This window comes from Lycorma delicatula, chromosome 3, assembly GCF_047948215.1.
Source record: "Lycorma delicatula isolate Av1 chromosome 3, ASM4794821v1, whole genome shotgun sequence".
Lineage (NCBI taxonomy): Eukaryota > Metazoa > Arthropoda > Insecta > Hemiptera > Fulgoridae > Lycorma > Lycorma delicatula.
Genome location: NC_134457.1, coordinates 186,806,502 through 186,819,297, shown reverse-complemented (window position 1 = coordinate 186,819,297; position 12,796 = coordinate 186,806,502). Strand labels below are relative to the sequence as shown.

The following is a 12,796-nucleotide window of genomic DNA, read 5'->3' as shown; positions in this document are numbered from 1 at the left end:
TATAACATTTTACACTGTGCCATTCTTTTAGTCTTTAGATACCTACCAAATCCTCAATTAAGTTCTATAAATTCTACTCTTGACCCTTTCTAATTTTACCATCCACACTTCCTTCTATAATTTGATTAGAAACTCTTAATACCTTAATATACAGCCCATTGACACAGTCTTTTTATTTATAAGATTGTGTAAAAAACTTTTCTTTTTTCTTGTTTTAAAAGCTCTTCATTTCATCTATCTAATTTTCATGTCCATTCCCTTATAATACATTTCAAAATTTTTTTGTTTTTCTGGCTTTCTTACAAATATTTCTAAGAATTTTTTTCAAATTCGTAAATCTAAGTTTGATATCAGATTTCTTTTCTACATAAACGTTTACCTTGGCTTATGCCAATCTCCTTTTGATATTTTTTTAGTTCTTATGATCTTCATTATTTTACTAACTAAAGAACAATATTCTGTGACGTCTAGTACAATTTTTTCCATATGATAACATTTAACATTTTATCATACTCACATACTCTTTTCTGTTATTTCATTAACTCTTCTTTACTTTCAAACTTAATTTCTCTGCTAGCAGTGAATGCTTTCCATTCATTATTTCTAATTAATCCCAAGTTTCAGTAAAAATATCATCTGTATATCTTTAACATTTTTATTTTTTCTCCCTGGGCTGTTAATCTGGGGCTCAAATTTCTCTTTCTGGCCTCTCATTGTTTCTTCCAAATACAGATTCAAAATCAATGGAGGTAAGCCACTACTCTTATGCCTTATATTATTATAAGCTACATATGGCTAATATTATATTATTCATTACGGAGTTAGCAAGTGAGTTAGTTAGTGAAGCGATGAGGAGGAGGAGACAGCTCTGACACCATCATTAAAAATCTCTTTTTCATATCCCTAGCACTGTCAGATAGTTTTCTCCTTCATCGAATCCTTCTATATATTACTTCCACAACTAGCTTAAGATTCCCTAATTCTCCCAATATTTTATAAATATATATAAATTGAACTAAAAAAGAAATTTGTTCAATGCAAATTAATATAATTTGTAGTTTTTTTTTAATATGCTAAATATAAAACATTAGAATTATACAAAACATTACATTACCTGAAATGAAAACAAAATAGCAGTTTTCAAAAATGATGAAAATTCTATGCAGCCCTTTACATTAAATCACAAGTAAGTGCACAAATCATCTATTTATTTAATTTTTCTTATGAAACATGCCAATAATTCATATCTTCTTAATATTATAAAAACAAAATTTACTCTTTTTTAAATGTTGCTGTATAAAAAAATATCAGAAATTTTTTTTACTGAACCTCTGCACAAAAATCTACATTTCATCTTTTTGATCCCATGAATCACAATGGAATTTTTTCTATTTAAATACAAACTATTGCTGACCAACAGCTAAAAGCTACTGCTAACTACTCTATATTTTTATTTAAATTTCATAAAAATTAATTATCAAAACCTACAAATTGGTAATTATTTTCTAAGACTGACAGTTTAGTGAAATTCTTATGTATATTTTTTCACTACCATTGCAACTAATATGAAAAAGTTCATATAAACATAGGAAATTTTCAAGTTATGGCTGGCGGAAGATTTCGTCCGGATTTCAGTTCTTCTAATAAAAAGAAGTCCTACTGTAATTTTTTAGATATAAATTAAGGGATAAAGTTGGTGGTTTCTAATGTAATTTGAGCTGGGAAATAGGATAAAACAAATCCCACAACCTAACTCCAGAGGTTTTTAAGATACCCAATGTAAAACACAATATTTGGTGTTGAAAAAACTAGTTTTTCTTAGGTTTGTAGTACAACAGATTTGTTAAATTACTAATAAATGCAAAAGATTTAATAGCAAAACTTGTAAAAAATTTAATTCTCAGAAAATTAATGTAAATACACTCAATTACAAAGTAAGTAAAAACTTTTAAAAATCAGTTCTTCATTAAAACAAAATGATGAAAAATAGACAAAAAAATAAATATAAATTCAACAAAAGTGATCAATATGCTGATGAATTATTTCAATTTGCAAAAAAAATATTTTATATATTTATGTAAAAAAAAAGGAAAATTTTTTAATATTTAGCCCTTGACTAATCTCTTTAAAAGTTTACATTTTTAGTTTTTTATTAATAATATTGATAACTTGAAAAAAATATTACTGTTCATATGAAAAATGTAGGTAAAAGATCCAAGATTGGAAAAATAAAAATAATTTGATAAAAAACAAGAAAAGAAATGTAGAAATGACACAACAAAAACTTTTTCAAAGAAAGTACGAGCTAAGATAACTCTGGAACATGGGAATATTTATTAATTTTAAATTTTACAATCAATTTTCATGCAGAGATACTTTGAATATAAAAGTGGCATCGGGTGTACAGGTATATATTTCTACACTTTAACAGTTCAACACCAAATGATGATAACAAATGAAAAATATCTTTAAATTGTTTATGAAGATAATCTAATTTTTCAATTAAAAAATCCCTACTTAAGATCATTTCAGTAAACTTGCAACAGCATCACAAGATGCTCTACAAAATAAGAAAATCATAGAGATTAGACCATTTTATGAAGAGTAGGCCAAAACATATAACACAAATTTTTAGAAATGTATGTTTTATTCCAAATTTAGCATTTATTTTGGCTTGTTTTTTTTTATATAACAATATATGGAGAAAACATAACTTATACATTTTTTTAAGTCTGTTAAAAATCTATCAAAAGATAGAATATAAAAGCTGTGATTAAAAAAGTAACACATATAAATAAAATAGTTGTCATAACATACTTGGAATTAGTTTTTGGTTTGAGTTTTGGTTTAGGCTTTGGTGAAGAAGATACTACATCGGGTGGTTGTGACTGTGAATCTTCCAAAACTTCAGGTGCATCAGATGAAGCACCTGTGTCAGCAACTTCACCATCACCATCTGTTTCATAAAAACTAGCCAATGCAACCTGTAACAGAACAGCTCTGATATTACATAGGCACCACAGTAATCAGGAATCAATAACATCATCATGTTTTCTTAACTTTTATGGTTGTATACTTAGTGGAACATTCCTTTGCTGTAAGTATAAATCAGAAAAAAGAAATAAGTTCGAAAAAGATGATGATATGCCTCATCCACTGAGTGAAGCAATGTGGTTATTATAATATATTGTTCTATAATACAAATAAGTAATTAAATTATTGCTTTACACTTTTTATCTCAATTTTTTTAAGACTGTGATATCTGTAAAGTTACTGAGATACAAAAGTCATCACTAAGAGTTGCTTCCTCTGAAAGCAGTAATATTTACTATACAGCCAGCCTCTGTGATAAACAGAGTGAAGGCTGAGACTTGTAGATGAGTATTATCTGCACTTCAGTGGATTTGGCACATTGATATGCAGCTATATATTAAATTTTACTATATACCTGGCTTTAAGAAGAAGGAATAGGAAAACCACTTCACCTTTCACTTTCAGGTAAGCTTTTGTAATGCTTGATACTCTTGACAATGGCTATATAATTTTTAGGATTGATTTACAACTGATGTTAAGATCATCTACAACCTTAATGTTATGGTCATACTTACATGACAAGCAGCTTTACTTTTCAAACAAACATGTGACTATATTAATACTAACTTAACTTTAACCTACCATTTATTTATCTTAAATTCATATATTGTATTTATTATATTGTCATTAGGGAAAACTAATTATAGTGAAGAAAATACTTTTTCCAATGGTAATTAAAACGCACAAAATTTCATTACAAACCTAAGTATTTCAATGAAAAAAAATCTGGCAACTATTAACAATTCAACATCAAATGATGATAATGATGAAGATAAACAAATGAAAAATATCTTTAAATTGTTTATGAAAATCTAATTTTTCACTTAAAAAATCCCTACTAAAGTTTATTTCAGAAAACTTACAACAGGACTGCAGATTTTATAGAAAATTAGAAAAACATAGAGATTAGCCAAAACATATAAAACAAACGTTTTTACATTTTTTTACAAGAGGAAAAGCTACATCGATCCACACCCAATAATGTGGGCAAATAGGAATACTTATGTATTAATTTTGTTGGATTAGTAATATTTAAGCAGTAAATTTAATCATAACGTTTAAGTGTAATATTTAAAATCATGTTGATGAAATAAGGATCAAAGTTTAAAAATGGGAAAAACCATGTAAGTTTTGGTGGTCAATGCTATTTTTTTTTGTGATCTTCAGTGATAAATGCTGATGTTCTCTCTTGTTGTTAGCTGAAGTTATTGCTGAAAATATTTTTTGAGTGACCGCTACAACTTTTAAACTGCAGTAAAAACTTTAACTGTTGGATTAGATCTGTACCTGTTCATTTAGTATACTGTTGTGTCCCAGCAGTATCATCAGCTTAGAAGATAAGCTGGCCAATTATTGAAGGTATAAAATCGCAAGTGCGACTAAAACAATATATTAGTAAATTTTATTTGGAATGTCATTTAGAAGTTTATAGCGTTTAATCACTTCCTGATCACTGACAAAAAAAAAATTAATTACAAAACAAATTTTTTTAACAACAACCACCATAATTGTTATCGAAAAATATACACAGTAATAAAAAGCTTAATTTTTTTCACAGATGCTACTCATAATTTTCTAAAAGCATAAAAATTTCACCTAATTAATTTAGACCAGAGCTTCATAAGTTACTTTGTAAATTTGTGGCCAAAAACATATCTTTAATTTTTTTCAAAATTACAATAACATAAACAAAATCCCTATTGTTACAAAAATTAGAAACAACACAAAAAATTAATCGAAAATGAAATCATTTTCCCCTATAGCTGTACTGTAACAATCTTGTTCAAATTATCACACAAATTAATCAATTCTCTAAGTAGTAAAAATCTCAGGATTTTATCTTTGTGACACAATACTTTATATACTGAAGAAGGCATTTTCAAAGTTATTTCCAACACAATCTCTTTCATTAAAACATTAAACTTTATACAAGTCGGACAATATTAAATTATATGAGTCAATATAATTAAATTTTTTAAACATGCCACAGTTAGTATATAATATTTAATTTTAATGATAAAAAGTGAAGAATAACTTTTACTGAGGATGGTCGAATGACCGAAAGCACTAGAAAAGAGACTGCAAATGAATTGTTTGTAAGGTTGTATTTCATTTATTTATATATAAATAATGAAATAAATGTTTAAAACTCAAAACAGCCATGTGAATTTGTCAAAAGTTTATTTGTAACTCAGTTTTAAAAAACATTTTTATTACACTCAGGAATCTCCTTGAAAATGTGTCCTTCAATGTAAAATAAAAATATATCATTAAGGTAAGAATACCTTGTTTAATTTTTACTGCTTAGGTGAATTTATTGATTTGTATAATAATAGTATTCATAACAGAAACTTCTACAAAATTAAATAAAACGTATTATATAAATACACATACACACAGATGATTCAGGTAGTGTTACTGGCGCTTTCCAAGCTCATTCTACTAAGGAAAATAATGAAAAAAGTTCATATAAACACGGATATTCAGAAATTGTCTCTTAGAGAGCTACAGATGATGAAAGATTTTGCTCTGATTCCTGAGCAATACAATCACAAATAAATAATATAATGTCCCTCTTAAGTTCTGAATAGTTTTTTATATAACATTCTTCAGCATGCAAATAATGTAAAAAGGACCTTTGTCTGAGAAACCCACATCTGTAATTTTGTCTAATTTTATTTTGTTTTGTATCAAACAAAACTTTTTTATTAAAAAGTTGAATTTAAAATTTAGGTATCCTATTTTCCTTGTAATTTATAGAATTGCTTCAAACAAAATGCACATCATCTATCAAACAAGAATATCACATAACAGCCAATTAAGTTTGGTAACTAGAATGCTTGTAATTATTGTTATTACAATTATTGTGTTTATAAATTATGAATGCTTACATTGTTATTTGTTATGATTTGATCTTACAAATGTTTAGTGAATACTGTTTTTTTTAATAGCTGGGTTTGTATGAAAGTGAAAAGTAACAAAAAGTATATTATTGAAAAACAATTTCATTTTTACAAAAACTTTGTTTTTATAATCTATAGTATTGTTAGTTTATATGATAAACTTGTTTCATTTAGATATTTAGAATAAATAGGACATTGATGGTTCATTGATAATATTACAGTATAAATTAGATTTTTATTATAATTATTGGAAAATGTGTTTAACATGCTACACAATTTTATAATACAAAAGGCTAAAGTCAAAATGACAACATTTAAGAGATAAAAGATCAAAATATTATCAATGTTAATGAAGAAATAAAATTACAATAGGTTTGGTTTTCATCTTACAACAAATTTTATCAGCTGGATCTTATAACAAAAATGCTACAATTAAGTTCGTCAAATTATCATACATTCTAAAAAAAAATTAAATTAAATCAATGTCGTTTTTAAATAAGTTCTAGTTAGGCTACTGTAAAAATCTAAACTGATACATTCAAATTTTTCTACAAAAAAATATGCAAGAACTTGTAAAACCAATATTTTACTGCCACAAAATAAATCATACTTAACAGGCTTACTATACAGAAATATACTAACATGTTGCATTAAATATACAAAGAAACTATGGCTTATGCAAATAAACTTGTAAATCATCCAAGAATGTTTTATTTTTAAACATAAAATTAGCAGATGATGTTTTAATGTACAAAGAAATGGTTTCAATTTACTCTTTTCCAAACACAATTTATAGTAAGATGAAAACATGAGCAATATATAATGGTATCTGATATTACACTAACATAAAATTCAAGAAAATATCAATGAATGGTAACAAAACAATCCTCAGATTATATGAATAAAAACAGTTCATCTGATTTTATGGTTAAAAAAAAAATCATTGCAATGAAGTATTAAAGATTAATAATATCAAATAGCTTAAATTCAAAGCAATTAGTGATTAAAGGAAAGAAAACATTAAAAGCAAGTTAAATAAATTTCAAAGGTCATAAGTGTACCTGCAAAATGAAATATATCTGCTAATGGAGCAAATCATTCATATAAGTGATCATATGATGAATAGTTCGCTCTCTTTATTTTTGCTAATCAGGCAAAAAGTCATTAATAAATGACTATGACTAATTTACGTATAAATAAAATAAATCAAAATTCAACCTTAGCAACAAATCATCTGTGCTTTTTCAAATACTTTCGGTCATTTGACCATCATCAGGAAAATTCTAATTCAATTCAAAAGTATTAAAATCGAAATCAACATAATTAGATGAATAAGTTAAAAAATATTAAAATCATTAAATTTTTTAAGGATGCTGGTTTTATAAAAAATCATTAGAAATATCTTATATTTTAATAAAATTATCAGGATTATAATTATGTTTATTCTGTAATATATATTTAGCATAATTTGAATTATCTAAATGGTCTTTCTTTATGTTATTAATATATTCTTTGGCTCTAGTTGTCAAAAAGAACAGTTGGGCATACCTATATATTCTAAATAGCAGTCCTCGCATAAATAACTTAGACAAGAAGTACATAGCTTAAAATGTGAAGAATGCCATTTAGAATGTATAGGTATGACCAACTGTTCTTTTTGAACTACAACCAAAGGAACATATTAATAACATAAAAAAACCATTTAAATAAATCAAATTACGCCAAACATAAATTACAGAATAAAAATAATTATAATCCTGATTATTTTATTAAAATATTAGATATTTTTAACGATTTTTATAAAACCAGCATCCTTGAAAAATTTAATAAATATTATTATAACAATAAATTAATCAATGAACAAACTAAATTCGAGGATGATATTTTATTCAAACAAATAACCAACTGTGACTTTCCTACATAAGAGATGTAATTACTTTTACAATATGACAACTGGTTATGATTTTAATATTTTTTAACTGATTAATCTAATTATGTTAACTTTGATTTTTAATACTTTTAAACTGAAGTAGAATTTTGCTGATGATGGTCAAATGACTGAAAGTACTTGAAAAAGCACAGACAAATTGTTGGCAAGATTGAATTTTGATTTATTTTATTTATACGTAAATAATTTTATATACCAATGGTGCCATGACTGAAAAATTAGACTATGACTAATTCTCATCTTACATGCTTGTACGTGAAAGCTAAACATGAGTGCACAACAAACGCACAACTTTGTTCATTCAGTAGTCTAGCAATACACACAACACTCTAGCTAGGTTCATCACTTTACACTTATATTGTTAAGATTAAAAAAAAATAGAAAAGCATATTGCTATTTGAATGCAATTGTTAAAATTAAAAAAAAAACAGAAAAGCAAAAAAAAAAACACAGAAAGTACATTGATGGTACTTTGTGATTATAGTAATATGACTTTTAAATTTTGTTTTTTTTTTTTTTTTTTACTTGCTCGCTTTTACCCTACTACTTCATCATTCATCAATATTTACAATTACAAGAGCAAAAAAAAAATATATATATATAAATATGAATTTACAAATAACTCTAATCTCCATATTTTATATTGTAAAACATCATTTAAAAATAATTTTTTCAGTTTTAAGGCTATTAAGTGGGACGGTACGCATCATGAAGTATCGTGTTTGTAATGAATACGTAATGCTGTTGCCAAGCACAGAAACTCACTAATAACAGAATACATTGGAATGAATATAATATTGTTAATAAAATAAGTATATTACAAAAACGCTACAGGAATAAGAGACCTAAACAATCACTTGCATATTACCTATATTTCACTATAAAAAGATTACATTTTACGGAAAATTAGGAAATGATTAAGTTCATATATTACAGTCAGAAATTCAACGTTATGAAATATTGGTATAACTTAAAACGAGTAAATAACGTCTGCATGCAGGTACAATTTACTTCAATTAACTACAAAAAAAAAAATAATGCTATTGATAATTATTAGGTTATGTTCACCTCCAGTTGCCAAGCTGCAGATTCCAAGTAAAATCTAGCCCTTTCAGTATCAACACCAGTTACATCAGCGAACTGTGACAAGAGCGCATCTTTATCTCCCATTTTAAGTTAAAATTAAGAACAAATTAATACAATATCTGAAAACCGGCAATACGTATAAAATTTCTTCAACTTGTGTCTGTCATTCCCCAAAAAAGTATTGCCAACTATGCGCCGTAACAAATCCCGAGTATGTTGTTTAACAAAAATATTGAAAACAAATAGTCGTGAGTTATGATTATAAATACCGTTAAAAATTCCAAATTAAGAAAACTATATTCTTTCGTAAGGGATTTGTTACCAGAAAATTATTCTTAAACGTTGGATTGGAGTGTTTTGATATGTATCATCAGCTACTCTCGAGACACGGAAGGGTAAAAAGGTAAAATTTAATATCAGTAAATTTTTTTTTAATTTAAAAATAGTGGTTTCTTAGTATATTAAGCCCTATTGTAAAGGTAAAAAAATATTGTAAAATAGTGATGAACTATTTAGATGAGGACCGAATAATTTAATACCGGCATTTTCAAACCTAGATCTTAGATAGTTTCGAGATTTCTTTTGCGCTCCAACGGAACAGTTACGTACCAGGAAAAGTATACCGTTTAAAAAAGTTTTACAATTTTTTTATTTATTCATATACTATTAGTATTATAGTATTAATAATACTATTAGTATTATATATTTATTTATAGATCAATTGATTTTTTCTTAAAATCCTTTCAAGTATTTCAGCCAACTCATCAGCATTTATGTTACCCAATGTATTATAATTAATTTATAATAATGTTGAATTTCATGTCATATAAAACATTAGATTCCTTTGCATATATATGAAAAAATTCAATACATTTTTATCATTAGGCTTGTAACTGTTAGAGTACCGCTTGTTTGCTTTAGGATTATGTTCTTGGAGTCGTTTTTCTAAGTTTTCATTAAAATCACTGTTTTCACCAAGAGGGCTCCTTCACCCCAATATTGATTTGATATAGTATTTACACATGCAACAGTTAACTGCATTGAGGCTTAGCAGTAACATATTGTGCATAACAATACGTAATTCTGTTTCATATTTATAGGTTTACACACCACACCAAATATAATGTGAGATTAATGTTTTTGGGAGGAAGCTTTCCAGTCAACAATCATCCTGCTAGTGTCATTGCATCCACATAATTCAAACAGTATTAATATGATTAGGGTTGGTCTGCAGTACACAGTGTTGTAGAGTTCTTTAGAAAACTGTAATAGGTCTGTAACCTAACAATTCCTTAAACTACACAGAAATGCAGCAGTGAATGAAGCAGGGATGCGATAGTGTTTTATTTATTATAGTTTTGTACTTTTTTATTTCTTTTTAAATTTGTGTTAATAAATATAAGAGACTTGCAGTATTAGCATAACATCATCTTGGCAAGCCTTTTTGCATCTTCACGTGCAACCATCAATTGACTTCTAAATTACATGTTGAAAATTAGTTTAGTTTAGTTATGAAGTTTAGTTTTTTCCTAATCAGTTTCTTGTAATAATGGAAGCCTTTCCTCTAACATGTGTTCTGAAAATTGTATAATTTTGATTTTTCAGATGAAACAGATTAGGCTCTGATATATATATATATATATATATATATATATATTATATTAGATAATCAACTACATGGTATGTTTTAAGAGCTACAGAATTTATCCCGTTTTTGTAGCCATTTCTCCATCATTTTTTGATTTTGGTATTTTTATAGCCTAAATATTCAGCATTATTATTTTCTTTGGTACCATCTTACCTGGTATTAAAAAATAATTTATTATACTAAAATGGAGCACCATCAGCTTAAAACTGTTACAAACAGCAGACATGACAATGAGCACTAAAGAAAAGCTTGATTTATACTGTTAGAACTATGCTCTGACATTAGTAGAATGATTATTGACTGGAAAGCTTCCTTACAAGAACATTAATTTCATGTTATAATTAATTAACATTAATTTCATGTTAATAAATGTATGATGTTGTTAACAACAACATACCATTACTACATCAATACGAGTTCTTTAGCAAATCTGTAATCTAACATCCTGAAACAATGCAGAAACATGGTAGTGTAGACATGAGTAAATGAAGCAGGTGTGCAATGGAGTGTTTTATTTATTACAGTTTTGTATATTTTATATTTCTTTTTAAAATTGTGTTATTAATAAATAAATGTAAAAGAATATTATATTAAATCATTTAATTCTTTTTGCTAAAGCAATTCTATTTAATCCTCACCTAATATTTGCCTATTTATAGAAGAAAAAGTGATCAGAGTCTGTTTCTCCATTATTAAATCATTTATATTTTTTTTCTATTAGATGAAATTCATTCCTCTAAAAAATTCAGTTGATGTGCAAGTAGCAACAAGGGTTAGAAACATGTGTTAGAAACCTTTTGTTGTTGTGCTGAATGAACTTTTAATTTTATTCTCCTCTAATAAATACCAAATTGGACTTAATATATAGTAATAGTATAATAATTCAGTTATATATATAAGTTAACTTGCCAATGTTTAGTAGCAGACATTGGTTGGAGTTGCTGATGTATAAAAAATTATAATATTGATTCCCAGTCAGTAAGTGGTAACAAACTTAGGCAAAAAGTAGAAGTTAAAAATATTTTATCTAAAATATTAAAATATTCTTTACCAAAATAAGAAACTAGTTTTGAAAAAAATTACAATTTAGTCATAGGTCTGTAATCCCAAACTTATAAATCAAATACTACCCATGTATGGTTAGTCACCTACATGTTTTATCTTAGGCAGTAAAACAATTCCTAATGCACTTCTAATTTACAATTTTTTCAAATCTTCTGAATCTACAATCAAAAGTTTTGTAACTTATTAGTTAATATTGATAATAGGTGTAGTTGAAATGTACAGTTAAATCAATTGAACTATATATAGTTCTCCTGTTATGTTTAACTTTCTACCATGATTTTGATTGTAATTTCCTTAAAATGCAATTTTTAAGCAAAACTACTGAGTACAATAGAATTTGGTGCATGTGCAAGGGCTGGTGATTGAACTAAATCCCAAAACATAAGAAAGGTCCTACCTTTAGAAGTAGCTTTGTTTAAAGGAATTACTCATCTGGAGTAACCCATCCTTTGTGATACTTTTGCTTAATATGTAATCAGTTCCCAAAGATAGCAAAAACATTATCCAAGAACGAGGGTACAAGAGAAGCATTTCACATCTTTGGAGCCTACATTTTTGAGTATTTGACATTCATGACCTGGCTGGGAAAGTTCTGATATTTATTGCTAAGCCAGATCTGGACAGTAAGTTTTTGAAAATACACAACCTTCAATCTTGAAGTACTGGGGCTTTTTCATATTTTCTTCCATAATATAACTGATATATTTACAGCCCACAATATATTTAAAAATGTAAAAGTTCATTTTTGTTTAAGTGATGAGGATTAATAAATTTTATGAAGAAAATAAATGCATGGGTAAAAAAATGAGGTTAAGGGAAGATTAGAATATATTAAAGATGTGGCTGAAGTTTTTTCTTCCTCTAATCTTATGGAAACAAAATATGTAAGAAAATTATTTAAAACACTTTACATATGGAAATTACAAAAATTATGAAGAATGAATTAACAGCAATCTAAATTTTTGAATAATACAAATTTAAAAATTTATTTAAAAATATAGAATACATCAACAACATATATATATATATATATATATATATATATTGATATAA

At 26.5% G+C, this 12,796-nt stretch overlaps 1 protein-coding gene across 1 annotated transcript in view; it reads right to left on the bottom strand.

Annotated features, from left to right (window-relative positions):
* The window catches only part of p47 (NSFL1 cofactor p47), a 36,443-nt gene extending 27,232 nt beyond the window's left edge, over positions 1–9,211 (bottom strand). Inside the window, exons 1-2 of the mRNA XM_075361205.1 lie at positions 9,013–9,211; positions 2,818–2,984 (exon numbers count right to left, since the gene is read on the bottom strand). Coding sequence (XP_075217320.1) covers positions 2,818–2,984; positions 9,013–9,114 — 269 coding nt within the window. The 5' untranslated portion in view covers positions 9,115–9,211. The remainder of the gene's footprint in view (positions 1–2,817; positions 2,985–9,012) is intronic.
* Positions 9,212–12,796: the final 3,585 nt, after the last annotated feature.